The sequence below is a fragment of the Pteropus medius genome, unplaced genomic scaffold (genome assembly GCF_902729225.1).
Source record: "Pteropus medius unplaced genomic scaffold, Ma_sr-lr_union100, whole genome shotgun sequence".
Classification (NCBI taxonomy): Eukaryota; Metazoa; Chordata; class Mammalia; order Chiroptera; family Pteropodidae; genus Pteropus; species Pteropus medius.
In genome coordinates, this window is record NW_024349800.1 from 50,254,779 (window position 1) to 50,280,010 (window position 25,232).

Genomic DNA, 25,232 nt, shown 5'->3' on the forward strand with positions numbered 1-25,232 from the left:
ATCCACACAGCTTGGCACATATCAGGAATGCAATACTTGCAGAAAGGAGGAAGAAGGCAGGAAAGCCAGGAGGGAGGGGAGGAAAGAGGATGGAGGGAGGATTCAAAAGGGGCAAGAAGAGGATTCTACTAGACTAAGTTTGACAAAGCCACTTTACAATGATTGGGGAGAACTGAGGGACCCAAAGAGGAGACACCTGCACATCCACCAGGCTTCAGAGCAAGGGCCAACTCACCTCTGACGCTTTATCTCCTCTTCTTCAACTCTCCTGTGGATCTCTCTGATATCTGTAGCTACCTGGATATTTGTCACCAACTCAGTGCCACAGAGCAGAAGTTTGGCCAATTTCTGAAAACAGAGAAGTAAGAATTTACAAAGTTAGAATGCTTTATAAAGAATTCATACATTTATAAAATATACAAAATTATATATTACAAAAATATATAAATTTATAACTTTATAAAGAATTTATAAAGTTAGAAACACTTTGCACAACTGTCAGTAGCTCTTCTGTCCAGCCAAATATAGGAATCAAAAGCTACCTTGAGACTTTCAAGAGTGGCATCTATTTCGCAGCCCATTTCCATCGTGGCATTTGTGATACGATGATGTTATCGCTTACAATTGAACAGCACTCTGAAATTCTGGACGTACTTTAGTTTATCGTGAGAGTAGGGATCAGCCAGCCAGCATGCTGGCATGTACTCTAGGCACATCCATTTTGCCCAGTAGACCTCCAAGTGACTGACACTGCCAGCAACCTTGCTAAGACTTCCAGCTGGGAAGGTGAGGCAGTCAATAAGTTATTCTCCCATGTCCATTTCCCCCTCTTCTTTTAGTAATAGAACACCCAAATTTTAGCTGGGCATTTGATCTCCCCAAATAGATACATTTTCCAAACTCCCTTGCAACTAGAATATGGCCTGATCAACAGCACATGAGCAGAATTGGTATGTGCTACTTCTGAATTGTGCCTTGAAGACAAAGTGTGTACCCTCTGCTGCCTCTATTTCTCCCTTCTCCCAGGCTGAAATGTGGTGCTAAAGTACAATGTGTGGAGCAGATAAAGGCAACCTAAGGAAGGACAGAAGGAAACAAGGGCCTGACATCAAGAAGCCCCCATATCAGCCCTGAATTAATGACGCTCTGAACTAAGTGAGGAAGAAAAATAAGCTTCTACTTTATTTAAGGTAATGTCATGTAGGATCCTTTGTTACAGAGATTCTAATACAGGAGAGAACTGTAGCTGACTGCACTTCCCTTTCCCTTACTGGACGCAGGAATTTTGCTATTGGTACCCCACTTCCAATCGCTCTTTGTAAATTCCACACCCTGTATCTTCATTCCTTGCCTTTTGGTAACGTCATGATTTCACCAAAAAATTCAGGTATCCTTAAATTATGCCTAAAATTTTCCAAGTCCGTTTTGGAACTTATAAATTCTCCGACTCTAAAATCATTTCTGAACTAAGAATCTATACACATCTCTATCCCGAGGAGTCACTGAAATGATCAGTGACTCCATTTCATCATAACAGTCTATGGAAATTTTGAAATGCAGTTTTAATGAATACAGAATAGACCCTAGACCTAGATGTCTTGGGTGCTGCAGACTTTTTTAAATGCTTGCAGTTGAAGCACTTGTGCCAAATGGTTTAACATGCATAAGTAATGGCTTTCCTGTAGTTTTGAGCAATTTTATACTTTTTATTCAAACAATGCAAACATAAAATACCTGAATCAAGTATTTAAGACTCAAAGTAAAACTAAAAATGTTACAGTCACCAACAGACCAACCGACACACCTCTAACATTTTTAAGACCCAGGGAAAGAGTTTAAACAGAGGGCCACATACCATATACCTAAATATTTAAAAATTATAATTCGGAATTACAAACTGCTGAATAAAATACGTTCTGTCCTCCTACTCCAGCGCCTCCATAACAATTTAAAAGTCCTACTTTGAATTCAGGCTATATCTCAGAGTTCCACTCTGAACTTGGTGGCTAAGGGAGAACCAGTCTCTGGCCTCCAGCCCGCAACCTACTCTATTCCCACCCCCACCTCTGTCCTACAATATGAAGGGTTTCGCATGCAGGTATATGGATTTCCCAGACTGCATGCCCAACCTCCATCTACACCTCTTGCCATCCATCAGGCCTGTGGTTGCACAACAGTGGCCTCATCTGTCCCTGAGCAGGACAGACCCTAGGAGGAGGCCCACGCAGGCCTTCAAAGTGTGCTCAGAATCCTCTGGGCAGAGAATTGGGGGTTCTGTGATACATACACAGAGTGATCTAAAGGGAAACTTGGGCTCTGAGTGAGCTTGAGGCCAGTCTACCTGAGGGGGTGCATCCAGGAGAATGCTAGAGCGAGACACAGGACCCTCATCATCACCACTTCTATTTAATGGGCTGGAGGGTCTATCTAGTGAATAAGGCAAGAAAAAGAAATAAAAAATATAAATATTGAACAGAAAGAGATAAAGCTGTCATTTCCAGATGATATGATTATATGTTTTTCTTTTTAGGAAAAGAATCTACAGGTAAACCATTAAAATTAAAAAGTGGATTTGACAAGGTTGTTGGTATCAGGTCAATATGTGAAAATAATTGTCCTTTTATATATCAACAATGAACAATTAGAACTTCAATAAAAAGTATAAAACACTGCTGAGCAAAATTAAATACCTAAATAAATGGAGGGATATTTTATACTCATGGGTTGTAAATCTCCATATTGGTAAGATATTAGTTCTTTCCCAAATTTATCTATATGTTCAACCTAATCTTGATTAAAATCTCAGCAGGTTTTTTGGTGGAAATTGACAAACCGATTTTAAAATTTATATGGAAATGCCAAGGGTCAAGAATAGCCAAGAAAATCTTGAAGGAAAACAAAGTTGGAGGACTTACCCTATCAGGTATCAAGACCTGTAACAAAGCTGCGGTAATTAAAATAGTGTGGAACTGGCATAAAGACAAATAGACCAATGGAATGGAATAGAGAATTTAGAAACACACACACATACGTGATTACCTGATTCACAACAAAGGCGCACTGCAATGCTTTGGAGAAAGGATGATCTTTTCAATAAATGGTGCTGGGTCAATTAAAAATCCATATGGATTTTTAAAAACCTAGCACCCTAGCTTTATATACCACACACAAAAATCAATTCCAGATAGATTATAGACCAAAATATAAACAGTAAAACAATTCCAGATAGATTATAGACCAAAATGTAAACAGCAGAACAGTTTTATTCTTCTAGTAGAAGAAAATAGAATATCTTCTTAAATTGGAGAATATCTTCAATATTCTTAATAAATTAAGAATATCTTCTTAAACAGGAAACAAAAAGAATTACCTTAAAAAATGACTGATAAGGTGTAGGGCCAAGGGCAGGAGTCCCTTCTGCCTAGGTCTTAGGGTATAACTGGTTATTAATACCTTACTATTGAGGAAAATAGCATATTTCTGTATACATTTCTCCTTGATGCCAATGTATTCAATGACTTAAGGCCTGGGTGAAAGGAATCTTGGAAAGCTAATGAAAACAATATACCCTTTTGGTTTTAAAGAGTGCTCAGGATGAATATATATCCATATTTTCGAGATTATATCAATATAAACTATAACAGTATTTTCAAGATTACATATAATATCATTTTTAACCTACAGAGAAATGTTCAGAGATCACTGACCCTTTAGATGAAGAAATCTAAGTACAAAGAGGTGACACAACTCATGTCCTTCACAGTAAGTAACAGATCTGGACTGAGAATTCATGGCAGCTCAATATTCTTTCTGCTGTAGTAAAATATTTTATCCTTGACACTGTATAGTGTAGGTTATTCAACTATCTCTATATATCTCTATGCCCTATAATAATATTTCAGTAGCTTGAATACTTTTTCTCCCAATAAGTATACTTCGATTTCTGCCAGAAATGATCTCCCTCCACTCCACTTTTATAAATCCCACCTATTTTTCTAAGACCCAGATAAAATCCTACTTTCTCCATATAACCTCCTCTGACCAGAATAGCTTAGGGAGCAATTTTCCATATCTCAAGTCCTACCATATCAACCGTCTATGCAGTTCATTTAACAATTAATTAAATGCGGCACTTTGCCCAGTCTGGCTTGCTGTTTTGAACTGGTGTTTTTAATCTCTCCAGTAAATTTCATTCCAAGTCCTTTATTAAATATTCAAGGAGCCCTGTCATTGCCATGGGAGAGCAATCGATTTTCTTTTCAGTGTTTACTGAGTACAAGCTATGGGCTACTCCACATACACACTCTCAGAGCTTACAATTTCATTTGGGGACACTGCATGCACACACACTTGAAAAGTGATACAAGGCAGAAATCTATCCAAAATGAAATGAATTTTACAGACAAGAAGTGGTCAATGTGTGAATTAAAGGAGTTCAGTCTGGGTTGCAGAGGGACACACGGAGGAGTTGGGACTTAGATGGTCTTAAGAGTACGGGATGGTAGCCCCATGACAGCAGAAGAGAAAAAGGAGAGAAGAGGAGGGAAGAAGAGCGGAGTGGAGGAACTTGGCATTCCAGATAGTCAAAGGCACGGAGCAGGAAGAACCAAGCCCCACTGGAGGCGAGCAAGTGGATCAGCCTAGCCAAAGTCGAAGTCTCGAAGTAGGTAACAATGGGAGACAAGATTGGAGGGTGAAGATGGGAACAGACTACAAAAGGCCTTGGATGTCAGGCTAAATCATTTGGACTTTATCCTATGAATAGTAAATACCATTAAGTGTATGAGCAAAGAAGAGACAGCATCAATATTAGAAATGATAATATGAAAGTTCACTCCTAGAGAGCTCCCCAAATGGGGAAGATTCAAATTCGGTTCTGTCTAGAGACAAGATACAGAATCTCTATTGAGATTTCATCTCTACTGAGTTTTTTTCTAATTTAAATACGAAAACCATGACATCACACCCAGCTCTCTAGTCTCACAGGACTGACAGGACCCATTTGCTACCCAGTTCATACCAGTCTGCTTTCTTCTTTCTGTTTATAGCTCTTGCTTTGATCTTCCTCACTCTCTTTCTTTCCATCTAAATATTCTCCAAGCTCTTCCCTGTGATGGAAAAGAGTAAAGAAACTAAAGTTATTTCTAGTACTCAAAATCTATATTTAAGGTTTCACAGTACTTCACACCATATACAAAAATACATTCCATATGGTTAAAATTTAAGTATTTAAAAAACACAATCAAAGAACACGAGAAATAAACACAGGAGAGAGCCCATCTTGGAATAAGACCAAAATCAGGAAAAAAAAGATTAAAAGATTTTAAAATTTTATCCTAAAAAGTCAAGGGATAAACTGGTAAAAGATATTTGACAAAACTTTGCTCTCTATAGAACAGAAAGGACTCCTTCAAATGAATACAAAAAAAAAGGACAAAATGTCAAATATAAAAACTGGCAAAGAATGTACATAGGCACTTACAGAATAAAAAATGGCAAATAGACATTCAAAAATATGTTCAAATTCACCTATAGCCAGAAAAATAAAATTGAAAACCCTGTGAGGTGTCATTACTCTTCTATCAGACTAGAAAAGATTTAAAAGGTTGATGATAATAAATACTCACACTTATAGGGCCATGTTAATTCTCCTGATCTTTGTCAAAATATAGCCCAAATAGATCAGGACCATTTGGATATCCCACAGAACACCATATCCATCCATCACATCGGGGTTAGCAAACTATGGCCTGTGGAACAAATCTGACCCACCTGTTTTTGTATGGCTAACAAGCAAATAATAATTTTTACATTTTTAAGTGGTTTTTAAAAAGATCAGAATGAATAGGCAGAATACACAGGATTTTAGGGCAGTGAAACCATTCTGTACAATAATATGGTGGACATATGTCATTATATAATTGTTGGAATCCATAGAACACCAAAAGTGAAGCATAGTTTGAACTATGGACTTTGAGTGACTCTGATGTGTCAACGAGATTCATCAGTTGTAACAAATATACCACTCTGGTGGGGATGTTGATAGTGTGGGAGGTTATGCATGTGTGGGGGTAGGAGGTATATGGGAAATCTCCATACTTTCCACTCAATTTTGCTGTAAACCTAAAATTGCTCTAAAAAATGAAGTTTATTAATGGGGGGGGATCAAAATACAAAGAATATTTTATGACACATAAACATTATATGAAATTCACATTTCAGTGTCCATAAGTAAAGTTTTGTTGGAACAAGACCACACCACTTTGGGCCCCTTGTGTCCAAAGGCCAGCAGACAAAAAGAGAAGCCATTGTCTTGGAAGTGCAGCTGACCCTGACCAGTAGGATAAGTATAAGTGCTATTACATGGTGAGGGTATTCAGGAATTCAGAGGATCACACAGGTGCCTCTGGGTACCCCTTAGGACAGTCCACTGTGTCTCTGAATGCATAAGTGCCGACAACCCTGGTCTGAGATGAATAAAGTTTATCAGCCTCAGACTCTTCAGGAATGAGGGTTTGTGTGACACAACCAGATAAGCCACTGAGACGAGCAGATGTGATAGCTGACGTCCACCAGATAAATACTTGTGGAAGAAGGCAGTCTGAGAAGGAGAGACAGATTTGCCCACAGTGCCTGGCGCAGCGGGCTCAACAAAGTGTTGAAAAGATTATTATTTGTCTTTGGCTTGACTAGTATGTTGAGTGTTTTACTAACCCATATTTTGCTTGAAAATTCTAGAACAAAGGTTTTCTATCTCATCAAGAAACGAGGCCCGCTCACACTTGGGTCACTCGGGCCCCTCACTGCAGGGACTTCAGCCCCGGGCAACCTCCCCGCTCAGCGCAGCACTGCGTCCAGGCACCTCGGAAAGCCCCAGGGCGGGCCAGCCAAGACCCCGCTCACCGCCTCCGGGCTTCCAGGCGCGCCGCGATGCGGAGACGCCGGGCCTGGATCCGCTCCTGAGGGTTATCGGAATATATCGAGGGCCCGAGAATCGCAGTAGATAAGTGTTCCTCCTCTTTCTCCTCCAGGACCCCCAAGGGTCCGGGAGGATTCATGGCGGGTGCCTCCCGCAGCCTGCTCCTCCGGGACAACCGCCAGACCACCGCCCGGTTGCTGGCAACAAGCCGTTGCCAGGGAAAAGCAGTCACCTGATCCACGGCTGGCGGGATTGCGCGCGCAGCTCTTCAGGCCCGCCCAGCAGCTTTTAGAAGCCGGTGCCCCAGCGCTGGGCTTTATTGCTCTCTCCTGCAATTTGGATATACTGTGGTGCGACCCCACGAAGGCCCAGCGGAAACTGAATGACCAGAGCGCTGGACCAAGATGTCGTTCATCACTTACTGATGATTAATTCATCATTCATCATTCAAATGAATATTCCTCAAAAATCATATTCACCAAATATTATTGAGCATCTCTATGCCAAGCGCTGTGCTGAGGGTGCATTGTTCTTTCGTCATGGAGGGTACAGAATAATAGGTCCGCTCTAAGTCTATTGCCTCTTTGGAAAGTCTGAAGTATATTTATCATACATTCATTTTTGAGCTCCTACTTTGTGCGTTAGGGTCCCTCCCTGTTGCCTCTAGCATGTGAAACTCCCTGCTATCAATAAATTTTCACCCAGCAAGAGATTGTTGTCTTCTGTAGCCGTTTTCAGGAGGAGCAGAGGGAAATAGTACCGAGGGGAGTGGGGGAAGGAGTAAAAGTTAAGGGTACAGAAGCACAATTAAACTCCCGAGGAAGCACTGGGCCTTGAAAAAGCGCTATTTTCCAGGCGTTTTTGTCTCATTGTCAACAAAAAGTGTTCTTGAAAATTAAAATCCTTTAAAAAAACAAACTGGATAACATCCGACAAGGTCTTGTTCCGTTGACCTGTGGGAAACTCAGGAAAAGGCACTGGAAGGAGAGGGAAAATGCAGGTCCTTGTCCTAGACCTGCTGTGCAACCTTGGATAAGTCACAACTTGAGGACCATTTTCTCAACTGTTATATGGTACTATCTGCCTATTCAACTCACAGGCAATTGTGAGGCCCAAAAAAGACAAGCCCTTTGTGAATAAGATCTACCCAAGAGACAAATGGAGTTTTTGTTTCAATTAATTTTTCTAAGTCTGCAAGTGGTAGATTTAGGAGTGCCAAAATCTTGGAGAAGCCAAGAGTTCCAACAGCTGCATGGACCCTTGTCCCATATCTGTGGGGGGAGGCGGGGAAGGGGAGGGTTGGTAGTAATGTTTGCTTTGGGGCTTCGGGGTCCTCTGCCAAATCTCTCTCCCCTTAAGTTGTAACCACAAGTTTTAAACTTCCCTAGGGGCCATGGAATCAGAGGGAGTGCTCTGACCATGAACTCTTCCAGGTCCTGGTTTATGTTTCCACCATCTGCAAGAAGAGAAACAAGTTTGTGTACACATGCCTACAGCTGGGAGTAGGCCACCACGAGGAAGTCAGTGGGAATCAGCTGTTACACAAGATAGTTACCATAAAAACCCATGAAGAGTGATCAATAAGATACTTGGCCCTAAAGCTGTCCCTAGATACCAGACAGGTAAGGAATCTAACTCTCTTTTTTGTTGTTTGACTACTGACAACTTTTAAGGCTCATGCCTTTCTTCTCTGATCCACATCTGGGCAGCTGATTTAAAAAAAAAAAAAAGGCCTAGGTGTTTTCTCCTTTGGCACTGGCAGGAGGTTCCAACAGTGTGCACTGGGTACCCTCATCCCAGCCCTACCACCTAACCACAATAAAAGCCCCCAAGCCAGCATCCTGTCCTGGCTCCCTCCAGCCATCTTAAAACAAGCTGGGAGGTCTTCCTTGTAGTCAAAGCCTCAATCATATATGTAATAAACCATTTTCACAGGTATGGGAAAAAAGACACTCATTCACTGTTAGAAAGGCACTTTTAGGACAGTTTGCCAATATCTATTCATAGTTGAAATAAGTATATGCATTGACTAGGCAATTCTACTTAAAAGAATTACCTAGGCTATAGTTCCATTGGGTTGAAATGTCATTTTTATTCAGCATTGTACATACAGCACCTGGCAAAATACCTGGTATGTAATGACTGTTCAACAAATACTTTTCGAAAAAAGATGTACACAGATGTATCTGTATGCTCACTGCAGTTATTTATATTAAAAAACTGGATATGGACCAAAATCCATCAATAGGGGAACAGATTAAGTATTCGTGGAATGACAAACAATGCAGCCACTAAGAATGAATCTAACGGAGAAAGATATCCAAGATATATTAAAGAGGAAGAGAATATGCAACACAGTATGTAGAGGATGATCCCTGTTTTATTTAAAATATATGTAGTATGTACACAAGAAAAATGAAAAAAGAACACAAAGTAACTGATATCTCTGGGGGTCGAGTCTATGGGTGATTTTCATTCTTTAAAAAATTTTACCAAAAAACACAAATCACTTAATGTAAAAATAGTTAATTTATTCATTTTCTTGAAGTGGTGACAGATCCTGAAGAGACTGCAGCAGGCAAGAGAAGGGCTATCACAGAGAAGGTTTTTAGGGGGAGAGATGTAGTGATGTCCACCTTGATAATTCACTAGCCTCCAGAGCCTGGTCCTCAACTTGTAGCCAGTACTCCAAAAGCAGACGTGCTTTTGAGAACTGATTTACACTAGTAGGCTCACAAAAGAAAAACATAGAGAATATGCTAATTTGCGCAAAAAACTATAACTGAGCAAAAAACTACAATTGACATACAGGCATGTGTGTGTTTATGACTTGTGACCAGCATACCCAGTGGGTGATCTACAAAGGGAACCAAACTATATTTGGGAAGTTTCTTGATGATGTACCATTGACTATAATGAACTCAGGGGCCCACAATGGATATAACTTGCCATAAAGATTAAATAGAGTCCTTGGGGCATGGCACCCCCATTCCCAGGTAAGTTTTGGGTAACAAAAAAGGCAAAACCTTCTGGATATAATGGGCTTTCTTTGCTATGCTACAGGCTGGCCAACCACCTTCAGCATAGTCTTTTTACATAATTTCTTAGATTATTCCTATCTCCCAAGTAGTGTGAATTTTACTAATAGATTGTCAGAAGGCAACCTTGTTTTATTCATTTCTAGTTATTTTTAGAACTGCCTCACCATCATCGTACACTGCCTACAAAGGTACAAAGGAGGGAATTGAGAAGGGAGGGGGAAGAGAAGTCATAAGTAAGTCATAAAGCTTAGGGAAACGTTCAAGGATAAAAAATTGAGAACTAGGTATTAGTAGAAACCAAGCGCCTACCTTGGACCACTCAGTGTGCTAAACACTCTACATGCATTCATAACATATAAGTGCCGTAATACTACTAATCCCGTTTTACAGATGAAGAAACTAAGGCACAGTAAAAATAAGTAACTTGCCCTGGATCAAAGCTTGCAAACCTGAACATGAGTATGAAACAGTCATTGTATCAAATGTTTGGGAGGTCTTACGAAACTTTCAGAATGAAAGCAAAAAATAAAACGGAAGCAGTTATAAAGTTTTCTTTCAGGAAATTTGTGAGCAGAGGGGAAAAGATGAGAGCAGGAAGAGGAGCGAGACGCTTTGGTGCACTGGGTCTTTTTTAGATAAACGAAGTGTAGTTACCTAGTACATGCCTGCTGTGTGTCAGGTACTTGCTAGGCGTTTGAGATTTGCAGATAGAGGGGATACTTGCTATAGCAACCAAGAAGTTGGGAGGGCAGGGGATTAAGAGCACACAGCTAGACAACTAGGGTGGGTGAAAATATGGGACGTTTCTTCCCTCACCTTCAAACCCATTACAATTTTTTAATGCCCACTGTCAGAACTGAGATCAATTCTGTTGTAAAAACTAGAAAACATTCTCTTCAAAAGCAATGTTAGAAAATCAGAGTTTTTATAAGAGCTTACGGTTTGTATACTATAGTTGTGGGGTACTAGGTGTGAGTTATCAGATTCTTATGGAATTAGCCTAAAAAATTACCACCACACGTTAACACTTTCTTTGAGAAAATGATGGCGTACAAAACAACCACCTTACAAACTCATTTCAGTGTGATCTAGCTATTATTATATATTACCCAGTACATAGTTCTAGTGGAGTCAAAAATAGCACATGCCGCCTGCCTAGTACTCTGCTTTTGGAAACAAGTCACAAGATTATATAACACCTAGGGAAAAAGTGGGCTGATATTTCTTAGAAAACAAAACAAAAAATCCTTGTAATGTTTTTGCTCTAAAACGATCAATGATTCTTTGAGACAAGTGGCTGAATATCAATTTTTCTCCCCACAGCTCCCTCCCCTTTTGCACCTACCAAGGGGGAAAAAAAAAACCAATCTGAAAACAACTGAAAAGATTTAAAAATTATTTACTCTTTACTTTTATTACAATAAATATTTATCAATAATAGAATTAAACAATTTTAAATTAAAACCTACTGCATTACTTTTGGGTTTCACAGCAGCAGAAATAAACATAAATCCAGTTGAAAAGGCAAGGCTTCCAGAATCCAGTGGCAAAAAACAGTCAGGTCTTGATTATCTGGGCTAGCAATGGGGAACAGTAATGGTGAAATGCATGGCTGTATTCGTACATCAAAGACTTATCTAAGATTTCAAAGCATTCCAGCTAAGAAATTTAAGCAAGTTGTGAAGCCCCACCCACTTGGCTAGAGAGCGATCATGCCCAGGAGCAAAAGTGCTTCCAGAGCTGCCTTCTGGCCAGGAATGGGTCCTATCATCATGCAGACCCAGAAGCCTCAACCCCAGTGGAAGCAGCCATCTTTCTCAAAAGAGGTGTATATGGCTCACACGATCCCTGGTGAAAAGGAAATGGAAAGCTGACATATTTTAAGGGCCTTTGAGGGCTGAGACGAACTGGAAGTTGGAAAGAAAGATTGTGGCTCCAGATGAGAAAGAGGCTTCACAGAGCTATGGGCTACATGCAGATTAAGTCAACATGAAGAAAGTGTAAAGTGAGGGCTTACCACTTCACTGATAATCAAGAGTAGACTGCATGTATATACAAATATATCATATATATATGCACAGACTGTATGTGTACATATTAAATATGTATATACATACACCACACATAACCAGATAAAATAAATGCTACATTATTTACTATGAGCACAGCGAGTGCTAGACAGACCAATTACTAATATGTTCAGTTAAACTACTTAAAAGGGAAAATAAGGTTTTGTGCTCCTCTTCATCTTCCCTAATATAGTCTACTTGTAGCAAACATATTTCAGTTGCTTAAGTGGTATTGTTTCTGGGTACCTGAGCGGGGATGGTATCACCCTTTTGTTTCAGAATACTACAGAAAGTAAATGGCACAGGACCAAGCTAAACAACTCAATTGACTGGGCCATGATTCCTGCCACCTATTCTTAAGTACAGGGCATGAAACCTTACTCAGAAAAGTATCCAATTCTTTTTCTACAATTGGCTACAAATTTAATCTATTATATTAGGAGGGACGGGTAGGGGAGAAGGTGGCAACAGGGAGTTTACAACTAGACAATTATTCATTGCCTTCTCCTTTACCCAGAGGAAACGCTGTTGAAAAAATGAAATTTGGAATTTAATACTAAATTCTGCCTTCTTGGCACATTTCAGAATGAGTAAATCAATACATGTAGCCGGGTCTTTGTCTCCTGAATAAGCTGTTCGTTAAGTAATCTCAACAAAATAACCTATGAAAATGTTAATATTGTGGACAGTCTTAACTTGTAGTTATTAAACTCAAAGTCTGATATTAAAAGATACTAGTTATTCAAACAGATTTATAATGCAGCATTCAGAGATCCTCTAAAATTAAGAGGCCCGTGCTATAACCTGGTTAGTCACATCGAGTACTAACTAAACACGTTCCTGGTCAAGAACTTACTTTTTAGATAGGAAAAGTGCTAGTCACTTTTACTAGCACTTTTATCAGAATCTAGAATTCATGGTGAATTACGTATGTTTTAATAAAAGACCGAAATCAATTCTAATTTTAATTGTTGCTCACAGAAACTGCTCCTGTGAAGACTTTACCAAAGAACCCTACGGCGCCCACAGCCTCTAGTCACTCCCTGCGTCCTTGATCCTGTCCCCACCTGCAGTGCAGCATTAGGTGCTCTGGGGCCACCATCTAATTCACAAGTTTTAAAAACAGCACCACTCCGAGTTAGCCTGTCTCTCAGAATGATGCTGTGAAGAGTAAGACAACGTGGTCTGTGGAAGACCACACACTCCTTCTGTTGTGTCCAAATGGGCCTTCCTAGAGAGACAGGCCCTTGTTAAAATATTCTAAAATCAGTCCCCGTGCTACTTTCCAATTCTGGGAAGCTGGCCTTTCAGACCGAATGTGACACGACCCTCTTGCTCAGGCCGTCTGCGAGAGGGCTAGAAATGACAAGGCTGCTTTTGCTGCCCGAAATATTAGCTCATTTAAGCTCTGTCTGTGCAAAGAGCAGGTCCCTGATTAACAACAGAAAAAAATCAGCCAGATTACTATCATTTGCATATTTGTTTACTAAAGAGCAATGCATATTACTAGCATGCGGATTAAAAAGTAAGGTTACATTTATTTTGCACTGTAGAAACACTGGAAATGAATTAGTCAATAAATGCAATTGCCATAGCTCCGTGCAAGGAAGAAGTAAACATATCGCCACGTTCTCTGGAAAAGTTAAGACAACCATGATTTACCACATACCCTAGAGTAGCTGCCTGCCGATATGTCAGTCATCTGCACCACTGTCAGAGATGAAAAAGGAAAACATACAAATCACGTGGGTTTCATAATTAATAAAGAAAAATCAGAATTTACTTAACTTCCTAAAATGTACAGAGCATCACACTTTCTAGTTTCACAGTGATTAATTTAACACCATTTTACTGTTAAAACTGTCACTTTTAAAGGTACATGTCAAAGTGCTTCGAATGCAGCATATTAGTTAAAATTCTTCCTGGTAGTTTCTAGTATTGACAGTTAACTTAATAAGGTTATTCACCCACAGGGTGTTCAAGAAAGGGCATGCTGCCGTACAAAGACACCTCACAGGACAAAGAAAATTCTAGTTTGACTTCACAAATTTCCCAGAGTGAGTAAGTCCAGAGCTGAAGTCAAGACAAAGGCCACTCTGAATGCAGGAATCAACATGACCAAAAATTTCTGTATCTGTTTTTGGCTTATTTGGGGACCCAAGGTCAAAATTCTAGCCCATCGGGTTTACTTTGTTCCCTCTGGCACGTTCCCAGTCCTTGACTAGATAAGACATCCAAGACAATCAAGGAGATTTGAATGTGGCAAGATCTAAGGGCAACAGAATAAGTGGGCATCTCTGTCCTAGGTGGTGGCTAGTTAAAAGGAAACCCAGATGAAGACTGAAGAACGACAGTTACAAATAGACTCCCAGCTAAAATATAAGGGGGAAAGTAGCCTGTGATTCAAACACCTTCAGATTATCTTTTCATCTTCCATAGGTTATAAAATCAAAGTCTCCTTTGGAAAGCAAAGTATATTCCAAGTGCTTTATGACTGCCTAAAAAAATAAACTAATTCTTTGAAAACTAAACACTTAGGACACTTTCAAATTTCACACTTGAGTTTGAAATTAGTGGATGAACGACAATTTAAATTGTGACAATTTTAAACTGTGTATTACAGTGAGATCATCGGGCACGAAGGGCATTAGGCCTTGAGAAGATCCCTTCTTTCCCTTAAAGTAAATATTATATCTGCTTTTCCCTTTGCACATTCCCCCAACGCCCAGGCTCCAGGTCATGATCAATACTCTTTCGTATCTACTTAGATTCAGGACAACTCTAGACATGCACTCCTCCTGCCAATAGCTCTGTATTAAAATAAATGACATGTTGGTAGTAATACTGTAACATTCTAGACCATAATCAGCATTTAACTTTCTTTTAAAATTAGAATTAGAAGTATTTTAACCATGATCTTATTAAAATGCCAAGAAAGACTATTTAGTTTTGGAAGTTTTTCACTCTATAACCCTTAAGACTAAAACCCATAAACTATATTTATTACGTATGAGTGCAGGAATGACGATTTAAATTGTGACAGTTTTAAACTGTGCATTGCACTAAGGTCAGGAATGTTATTAAAGGATCACCAAAGGTAGCATTAGCATACTCTATGCCATCCCTGCTCAAATAAAGGGGAATTATTTTCTGACAAGCAAAAAGGGACATTTTTCATACCATAACCTGAAAAACTTCTTACAGGTCTAGGTAACTTTGGTCAGCAGAAACACAAAGCAAACCTCTGGCCTGGCTAAGGCACTCTATTCTGAAATGTACAGAAAACATGCATGGATGACTAACCATGTCACTGCTCCCCAAAAGGCAGCTCAGTGTAAGCTGGGAGAAAGGCTGGGGTGTGAACTCACCCCAAAATATCATGCATAAACCTGAAACATCTTTTACACTTTGGAAATGTTATGATAACTGGCATGACATAAATGCACAGAGCCATTTGTAATTAAATCTTGCTTCAGGCGCCCTATTGCTACATACCAAATGGGGGCTTTCAAGAAACACTTCAAGATGGCAGACCAAACCAAGAAAAAGAGTCAGCAGTACCCTAAAGATGCACAAGTTCACAGTATTCTGAAACATTTAAATTCAGTTCACTTTAACCTTGTTGACGGCATCTTTCTCTCATCATCTAACGATGTCAGTAAAACTGACCATGGCATAATTCTTTACCACCACAGAAAAATAAGTCATAAAAGTATAGGCACAAAACAATTTTCAAATGAACTTGATACAAAAGAAAGAGCAGAAACACACTTTAAGGTAAAATAGCCCCAAAACTACAGGACATGATCCTATGCCAGAAATAACAGGTATTTTTTTACTATCCTGTACAAGGTGAAGAAAGTCTCATTCTTGTGTACAAGGTCAACAAAACAGTAAAATGGTTAGTTTAGAAACCTTAAAACGAAGCTTTGTTCCAGCCCAAATTAACACTATCCAGATGACACAGAACAAGGTATACAAAAAATAGCATTACCTTCACTTAATTCGTTTTTAGTTGCCATCATTCTCTGACCTCCATGATGGCGACTTATTAACAAACATGGAATCACTACCCATATTTTCCTGCATCAATTTCTCATCTATTTTCAGTGTTCATTTTTGTCTCAGAGGTCAACAAATATAGCTCAACCTTTGCATTTTAAAAATTGAGTACAGAATCATGAGTTAGCTCCCTGACTCATTTCTAATAACCTAGATGACAATGATTAGAATTTACAAATTTAAAAATTGAAATATCAATTACAGTTATTTTTACAAAGCAGCAGACAAATTTAACAAAGGAATACATTATAATTAAATTTAAAGATAGTCACATTCATACATAAATAATGGTTATGAATGTAATTATATGTCAACATAGTGGTGCCTATTTTATCCAAGTGCAATCCATCCAAAAAAAAAAAAGAGGGTTTAGGATACACTCTTCATTCAAGCACAAACTTCATTCAGTAGAAAATTTTAAAAAAAAAAAAATCAGGATGTAAATTTCACCACCACCAAAGTAAATGGAAACAAAGTCAAAAAAGAAACAGAAGAAAATATTCACATCCATGAAAAGGTGTGATCTATAAAACAATCATATTAAAATCAAAGAGATTTTGTTTGTCAGTAAACCTCAAGTCATATTAAAGGGAGTACGTACTCAGTAAGGCATATATATTAAAAATTTTCTTCAATAGGGGAGGTGGGCAAGTTGGGGAAGAGAGAATTTCTCTCTACATCTTTATCCTGAATGAAATAACACAGCACTCTCTCCTCCACAAAAAGAGATATAGGGAGAGAGAAGGAGGAAGAAAGAACGGACAAATTGAATCAGAAAACTAATTTTGTAGTGAGGTTCATGAGATTCCTAACTCCAAAGTAAATTTCTCTTACAAGGAAGTTTATCCATGTTCCTCACAAGTAATTATCATAAGACTGACACTATCACGTGCATTCATTTAATCATGGTTCACAGGCACCAAATCTCAGCACCTTGCGGCTGAGGCGGGGAAATGCCACATTTAAATGATGCACCAAGCCAATGCGTGAGATACAATTACTATCCATTCTCTACTAAGTCTCAATAGAGTATTTTTCTTTAAAAGAGTATTAAGCCATTTACCAATATCCGTTCCATAACAAAAAGAGCCAGAATACTAGAGAATCCAAATATATATATATATATATATTAGCTCTCTTAGCACATGAGGACAAAGGCATTTCCATGGGAAAGAGAAACCAGTATTTGGCAAACCTGTATATTGTTCTGTCATCACTTGGCATCTCTTGCTGAAGGTGACTTGCCCTCATCTTTTCCCTATAATAGGTGTGGACTACTGATAGCTTGCACAACTAAAGACTTACTACTAAGTACCAAATATGAAAACATATTGTGGTTTTCTGAATGTATAAACCAAAATGTTATGGACTTATGAAGCTAAAATTACTAGGAACATTTTGCTTATCTAATGCACATTATGATTAACCAAAATATCACATGGTTTTATAAAAAAATAAAATAAGCTGGGAGTTAATAGGTTCAAAATTCCACAAGTTCAGATCATATGTCTCATTCCTCCTGTACAAGCACCACACACACAGAGTTCTCATGACTGTTAAGCAGATCAGTTTAGTTCAATGGTGATGGATGAAATATTTACAAGCATCTTATATACAGTGCTTCTTTCTGTAGATTATAGACCAATGTTCTTTTCTTCTATTCCTAGTCAATCTGAGTTTGGTTTCCTCAATGAGAAGGGGTAAATCTGAAAATGGCTGCTCAGTTGCTTTACCTGTAGAAAACCAGAACATGAGGCAGTGACAAATGCATACCTAATCGTTTTTTAAAAACACACAGAATTCTCCCTCTGGAGACAACAGTTGACTGACACAGCAAAAATCATAATTAATGAAGAGGTTTATCTGCGTTAGGATAGCTATGGAGCTAGATGGCTAAATCAGAGTGCTAGAACTACGCTGGGAGAGTTAGGACTTAAACCGGGCTCTGCCTAACTCCATTGTTCTAGTTTTTCCAGAGCCCTCCTGACCATACAGATTCACATCCAAATCTACTGAAGAATTACAGATTTAGTTGACTTTGACTATCCAGCAGATCAAATATTTACATATATAGTTAGACTCAACATTCAACTTTCTATAACATTTCTAGGTAACCATTCCTAACCCTGATGAAACAGGATTTTTCTGTAAATTTTGGGAGGTTTAGGCCAATTTAGTTAGGGTATCTCTAATGGGTAGGCAAAGGCTTGTTTACATGCCAGTTGGTAAATACCACTTGTTTGATACTTCTTATTTCTATTCTTATTCATATTATCGATATTTCAATAGTTCCAGTGAATGTTTTGTGGCTTAGCAGGTTTTACCCTCTGGACAGAAGTTGTAGAAGTGATAAGAAAGCATACAAACAGACAAATTTCTGGACAAATAACTGGAATTTCTTTCAGTTAGGTTGTATTTATTTTTAACAATGAAAATGTAGTGCCTTGGTAATATAAAGAAAATGTGTTTTGGTTTGGTTTGGTGTATGTATGACTTCTGAAGGTATGCTTCTGAAGGGTTATAATAAATTAAAACAATTACGAAAGACACTGGCAATTAATTGTGTTCTACTTCATGCAAATGACTGAAGAAGTATCTAGATAAGGCCTGCAAGTGTTGATATAAAGCATATACTGTTAATTTTGCACAAATGAAAACAACTGTCTTCATATCATAAGTCATAGGCTTATCATAATTTTCTTCCATAGTAATTTCATCTATTTTGTTCCAATGAAAGTGGACTACTTTGGGGAGAAACCCTAAGGGAAAAAGCTTAAGTTTAGCAATTATACAAATTATAAAGTTGTTATCAAGCATGACAGGTGCCCCACTTTAAAAATATGACAGTATAAAACAGATATTTTGTTTCTCTAGCTGATTCACAGCAGGGTTCCTTTCAAAATAAGCATACCAAATAGAAGTATTTCAAGAGACATAAAAATGTCAAACCCTTCTACATAACCAGAAATTATGAAGTTATCATCAGAAAACAAAGCAAATGAAAGAAAAAAAGAAATCATTCCAGATTGTTCACTCCCACATTATTTATAATAGTGAAAATCTGGAAACAACTTAAATGATTAAAATAACTGGTCATGATTAAGTAAACTGGGTTCTCATCGAGCCATCTCCCTGATGGAATATGCTGCATTATTTAAAAATTATAATTATGAGACTGCTAAAATATGTAAAATAACTAGCATGTTCAAGTGTAATAAAGAAGAAACTACATGGTTCTGATTTTCATTTTATCATACCTATCTTAGTTCATTTATCCTGAAATAGTCTCTTATTTTAGAAGAGAATGTTAAGGCTTGCAAAATACTTCTTAAATTCTTTCTCTTCTATAGTTCCCCTTAGTTATTACTTCTCCTGATGAGAGCTCAGGAATAGCATAAATGAAGTAAAACCTCAAATAATGCAAAAGCGTTCCTTCAGTCTGAAGTTCTAACCTCCCTTACCACATTGCTTAAAGAATTAAGCAGGGGAAGGGAGGGAGGCAGTGCTACAAAACCAATTTCAGTTTCTTTCTAAATTAGCTTAACAAGCAACAAAAATGCCCCTAAAGCTAAAGCATGCATAGAAATAAATAATCAACAAATGAGATTATCTGGTCCTATGTAATTAAAATAACAAAAGAATTTACAATTCTATTCACCAAGGAAATGGTTTACATTTCTATCCACTTAAAAACAAGAATTCCTTATAGTAATTATCCAACTTTTAAATTGCTTGTAGTTATTATAACACATTCATTAGAGAAATAGTATCTAAAAGTGCACACCTGGATATCATCCAAAACTTAGAAAATACACCAAAATTCTTCTAGCTACTATAATAAGCAAACTTTCTTTTTAAAATTTTCCTCACCTTCTTTCCACTCTTTATACGAACCAAATGGAACCAATTTTGTTTGAGATTACTCACCACTCGTACTCCATAATGGATGTGGGCCATAGTGAAAACAATTGTTAATGTATACAGAAGAACGCTCTCAATATAAGAGGCAACTCCTAAGTTTATCACCATGACAACCAAGAAGAGAGGAACCAACAACCAATTCAAAGTTGGACACCGGGTACTGCTCATTTGACAAACAATCAGCTGACACTTGTAGTTAGTGGGAAAAAAGAGAGAGAGAGAGAGAGAGAGAGAGAATAAAAATTTAATTAGCAAACTACTTCCAAAACTTGTCACTCCAACATTCAAGTCTGTGACCCAACACATTTACATTATGTTATTAAATTCAGTAGTCTCAACTGCTCAGGGGCCAAATGGACCTCTGCCCCCACCTCCAAATCCATGGACCCTCAGACCCTATGCGTGTCAGAAGAGTCTGGAAGATAATTTAGTAAGGATGCTATAGAAGGCATTCTTCCAAAGAGTAACAGTTTGAGTAAAAAAAATTTCTCCCAATTTTAAGATTTGGTATTTGAAAAAAATTTTTCAAGACAACCTGCCACACAACTAAATTTCTTCATGGAGATGAGATGCTACCTCCAATTCAGTCCTATTACCATAATAACACCTCAAAACCTCTTTGTCTCCCTTTATCTTACTCAATTATAGTTTCGTTCTTTCATAGATACGTTTTATACATGCAAGCATAAGCTCAGTGGCTAAACAATGAAACAAAAACTTATTAAGAACCTGGCCTGAGCTCTTAGAGCCAGGCTTCCTGGCTATCAAGACCATCAGGGTCTTTCCTCAGCAACCCCTGATCTCTCCTTCCTGTCTGCTCTCTTGCTACACCATAGCAGAGAGATATTTAAAACTATGCTGTATTTATTATCCAGTTTTAAATTCCATATTAATTTAAAAATCAGTTGATTAAAGAAGTGTGTGGGAGCTGTGTGTGATGTGTTTTCTCTCTCTCAAAAATTCCTTTCAAGCTCCCTAAACTAATCATTAGATCTGCAACCATTTCAACCACACTGTTAATAACATTTACAGTCTGAATATTTGCCTGCCCTACTCCCCAGGCAAAAATTATTCCATGAATTCTTTAGCAGGCAACCAAAACAAAAAATTTAAATATGCCACGGTTCCAAAATACTACTGCAGTCTCTAAATCCTATTGGTTTTAAAGAGAAAAATAAAATAATTTTCAGCATGTTCTATCTTTGAAGTTATTCTTTTTTTCAAATTTTGGATTCTAATACCTTTAACTTAAAATCTGCTTATCCTAATACTATATATGGTTTTGCAAATTATCAAATTGTCATATATTCCTGATATATATTATAATTTTTTAAAGAAAATAATCTTACTGTGCTGTTGGCAAAGGCTGTTCCAACCATAAAGTAGAATACTCTAGGATGTATCTCTAAAATATCTGAAGGTGACTGGAGGATCCATGCTGTAGACAAAATGAATAGCAAACATGGAGAAAAGATGGGAACCAGAGCTTCATAGACTGAATTGTGTTTCAAGGTGTTATTTCTATAGCTTCTGGAAAAAAAAATCAAGTAATACAAAGAAAATTATTACATACACAACTTATATTGTACCTGTATTTTATAGTTTTCAAAGTACTTTCACACTTATTCTCTTGTTTTATACTCACCACAATCCTATGGCACGGGTAGAAACAACATTATTAACCCCATTTTAACAGATAGGTTAAGTGAGGATGTGAGATTTTAAATTTACATAACTTGCTACCAAGTGGCAGAGCCAGGTAGAACTGAAGTCTTCTGATTCAGTCCCATTTTTATCTCTGGAATGTAAAGTAAAACTTGGTCTTTGTCCAATGAGATTATCTTCTAATAGGGAAAATAAAATGAACATAAAGCTATACTAGAAGAAGACCTCACAGTGCTACTATGACACAAAGTGACACAGAACTTAGAAATAACCCACGTGGACAACCGTGAAATGAGACCACTGACAGCACACTAGTGTCTCTAGGCACATAGGTGGCCCTCTAATATATGTCTGCTCCTTTGAACAGAGCCCCAAATTCTAGTCCTGGTTCCACCACTGATTGTATGCCCTTGACCAAGATGCTGCCCAATCAGGACCTCATCTTTAGAAGATGAGGAAGAAATGACTCAAATAATCTCTAAGGCCTTCAGAGATTTAAATTTTGCGGTTTCTATGAATGATGGCCAGCTGCAATAAATAGGGAAGATTCACAGAGCTTGGCTTGACATGGATAGGATTCTGCAAGACAGATCTGAGAGCTGAAGGATGAAATGGGAAGTGTGTCAAGTAGAGTAAACAGTGAGAGCAAAAATACTGAGGAGGGAAAGAGCAGAACATATTGAGGTCACAAAAAGAAATTCAGTGTTGCTGAAATTCAGTGCATACGTCAGAGAAATAAAACTCCACTTGGGCAACTCACCTCCCTAAATCCTACCCTACTCTCCAGGCAGAGATTTCTATTCAGGGTTGTTTGAGAACAGTCAGCATAGGTGTAGGGGTTGGACCTAAATTAAACTACATGAGTTCAGAAGATTTTTCTTGTTTGTTTTTTGGTTTTTTGTTTTGTTTTTATGATCATGCTAAGTCAATTGAGATAATCGACAGGACCTGGTGGATAGATTCAGTCACAAAAAATGATGAATCACAAGCCTGGTGGGCCTGGAACTATAACAAAAGAACAAGTAGCTTTGTGCTATGGTTGACGTGACTACACAAGCCACCATGGATAACATCATCTAGATTCAAAATACAGGTTTCATGACCTTTTCAAAATGTCCAGTTTCCAAAAGGAAAAGAGATCTTAAATTCATCTAAATAACAACTTCTAAAGATTTTATTTCTTGCCCAATTAAAAATAAAATACGTACCTAAAGAAGTTTAATAAACTCATTGGAAGAGTCACACATATTGCACAACCTAAAAGGAAGAAAATATAAATTATGATTATTATTCAAGAGTGACTTTTATAATAATCAAACACATATGAAATATATAATACTTTTAGACCCAGTAAGTTTCAGGTTCCAGTTTACTTCTGTAATGAAATTAAATACTAAATACTTTTCTGAACAACTGGAAGAGAGACAGTACAGTACAGTTGGCTCATTGAGAGCAGAGACTTCGAAGAGCCAGACTGGGCTTGAATCTTGGTTGTACCACCAAATGATTATGTGACTTCAGGTAACTTAACCTTCCAGTGCCTCAGTTCCCTCCTTTATGGAGATAATAGTAGTATCAACTCCACAGAACTTTGAGAATTAAATGAATTATTACATGTAAAGACTCCTCCAACAATACCTGGTATATAATATATTGCTCGATAAGGGTGAGCTATTGGAAGAGGGAATGACTGGTGGGTCCTGCTGCTTCTCATTTATACTTACTTTTGCCTCCCTAGCATTCTCAACTTCTTTCCCTGCCCCACATGCTAGTTCTTTCCCTTCAAACTTAAGAACAAGGGTGGTCTTTCCAAGAAACCTTACCGTTGCTTCTGCCCTCACTATTATATCCTATCACTCATCAAAATTTTCTGTTGCCTTAATTCCTCAACACTCTTATTCATTCTGCCTCCCATTCTGCAGAAGTTGTACTCTTAAAATTTATCAAGCTCTCTTGATGATCAAATGCATATCTTTTCTTTATTCCTGACTGCTACGTAAGATGACTCCATTGACTATCCACTAATTACAATTCTTTCCTCCCTCTGTCTTTGCGATTCCAATCTTCCAATGTTTCTACTAGTCATCCATTACAGCTGATGTCCTTCACTGGCAACTCTATTTCCTGCATATTCCTAACTGAGTGTTCTACTGTGCTTCTTCTCTTCCTCAGAGAATCTTCTCTTACAGCTTTAACCACAAGCTTCCTGCAGATGACTCCAAAATCTAGTATGTACTCTTGGGCAAATCAATCACTCTGAGGTTCAGACTCCACGGTTATACGATGTGAATGAGTTAAATGATTTTGTAGTGTCCCTTGCTTCTTTAAAATTTTCTGATTCTATGATGTATAAAGGTGTAAATTCCTGATCTTTCTAAATTCTTGATCTTTCTCTCTTTCAAACTCCAAATCAATACATGTGGCATTTTTTTGGATATTTCATTTGGATAGTTCATTGTCACTCAACATATGAGCCCTAGTTTGTCCACTCTGGATTCCTGGTGACTATACTTGGCTCAGGGATGGGGGTGGGGAGGTCAATGCAGCTATGACTGTAAGGTTCAAAAGTAGAAAAACATCCCTTAAAACAATTCCTAAGACATTTTGCTAAAACAGATGAAAAGACTAGAATCCACCAAACAGAAATTTCATCTCAAAAGATAAATATCTCTACTATTTCCAAGTCCAACTGGAACAAAGCATCCCAACTTAGAAGGTCTTAGAGGGAAAAGAAGGAGAAGATAAGTTGTGTACTCGGTGTCCTCAAAAATTTTTAGCAGCTATCCCCATGTCAAGCTGGGAATCAGTGAAAGGGAGCTAGGGCTAAGTGAATTAACACAGAATTACTTGTAGCTCTGAAGTGCTGGAAAAAGGCTAAGAGAAACTTGCAAAAGATTTGCTGCCAAGAGTATTTTGTAGTTTAAAACACCTTGAAATAGATTTATCTTAAGTACAGTAAGCGTAAAGAAAAGCTTAGACTCTATAAAGGCTGCCAAAAAAAAAAAAAAAAAGAATGCATCTACTATTTCTTCTCTAACTAGCACTTAATGTACATTCTATAAAGACTACTTGTTAATTTAAATATTTATCTATTAAACCTTATATAATAGTGACAGAAGCCACACATATACAGACCTGCTGCTTTTCATATTGCCTTACGAAAGCCCAGACTTCAAAATATAGGAAACTTAATAGCTACAGAAAGAGTAGAATTCATTAAAAAAGAATTAAATAAAATGAGATATACTCCAAGGATAACATGGTAACACAAAATATTTCGGTTTCTCAGATTTCTAGGCTTATTAAATAGGAACTACAATTAAAACCAAAACAAAAGCACCTTAAGGAAAGTGAAAAAGGCAAACAACAAACAAGAAGGAAATCGTAAATTACCATGCAAAAGATCAATATACTTAATATATGAAGAGTTTCTAAAAGTAAAGAAAATGGTTAATAATCCTACAGCAAAAACTGGCTAGATATATAAAAAGTACACAGAGAAAAGAAATAACAAACGGCTCTTAAACACTAGAAAAGTGCTTTCGTAATAATAGA

The 25,232-nt window shown here is 37.8% G+C and overlaps 2 protein-coding genes across 7 annotated transcripts in view; both read right to left on the minus strand.

The window, feature by feature from the left end:
• Nucleotides 1-7,155, minus strand: part of DRC1 (dynein regulatory complex subunit 1) — a 35,516-nt gene extending 28,361 nt beyond the window's left edge. For all 5 annotated transcript variants that reach the window (XM_039887622.1, XM_039887620.1, XM_039887621.1 and 2 more), the window contains exons 1-3: nucleotides 6,904-7,155; nucleotides 5,021-5,108; nucleotides 236-348 (exon numbers count right to left, since the gene is read on the minus strand). In XM_039887622.1, the coding sequence (XP_039743556.1) occupies nucleotides 236-348; nucleotides 5,021-5,108; nucleotides 6,904-7,058 (356 nt within the window). In that variant the 5' untranslated portion in view covers nucleotides 7,059-7,155. The remainder of the gene's footprint in view (nucleotides 1-235; nucleotides 349-5,020; nucleotides 5,109-6,903) is intronic.
• Nucleotides 7,156-13,490: 6,335 nt separating this feature from the next.
• The window catches only part of SELENOI (selenoprotein I), a 40,071-nt gene continuing 28,329 nt past the window's right edge, over nucleotides 13,491-25,232 (minus strand). The window contains exons 7-10 of one of the 2 annotated variants that reach the window (XM_039887623.1): nucleotides 22,886-22,934; nucleotides 21,362-21,542; nucleotides 20,019-20,201; nucleotides 13,491-17,824 (exon numbers count right to left, since the gene is read on the minus strand). In XM_039887623.1, the coding sequence (XP_039743557.1) occupies nucleotides 17,726-17,824; nucleotides 20,019-20,201; nucleotides 21,362-21,542; nucleotides 22,886-22,934 (512 nt within the window). In that variant the 3' untranslated portion in view covers nucleotides 13,491-17,725. The remainder of the gene's footprint in view (nucleotides 17,825-20,018; nucleotides 20,202-21,361; nucleotides 21,543-22,885; nucleotides 22,935-25,232) is intronic. The other variant, XM_039887624.1, reaches the window with a different exon arrangement.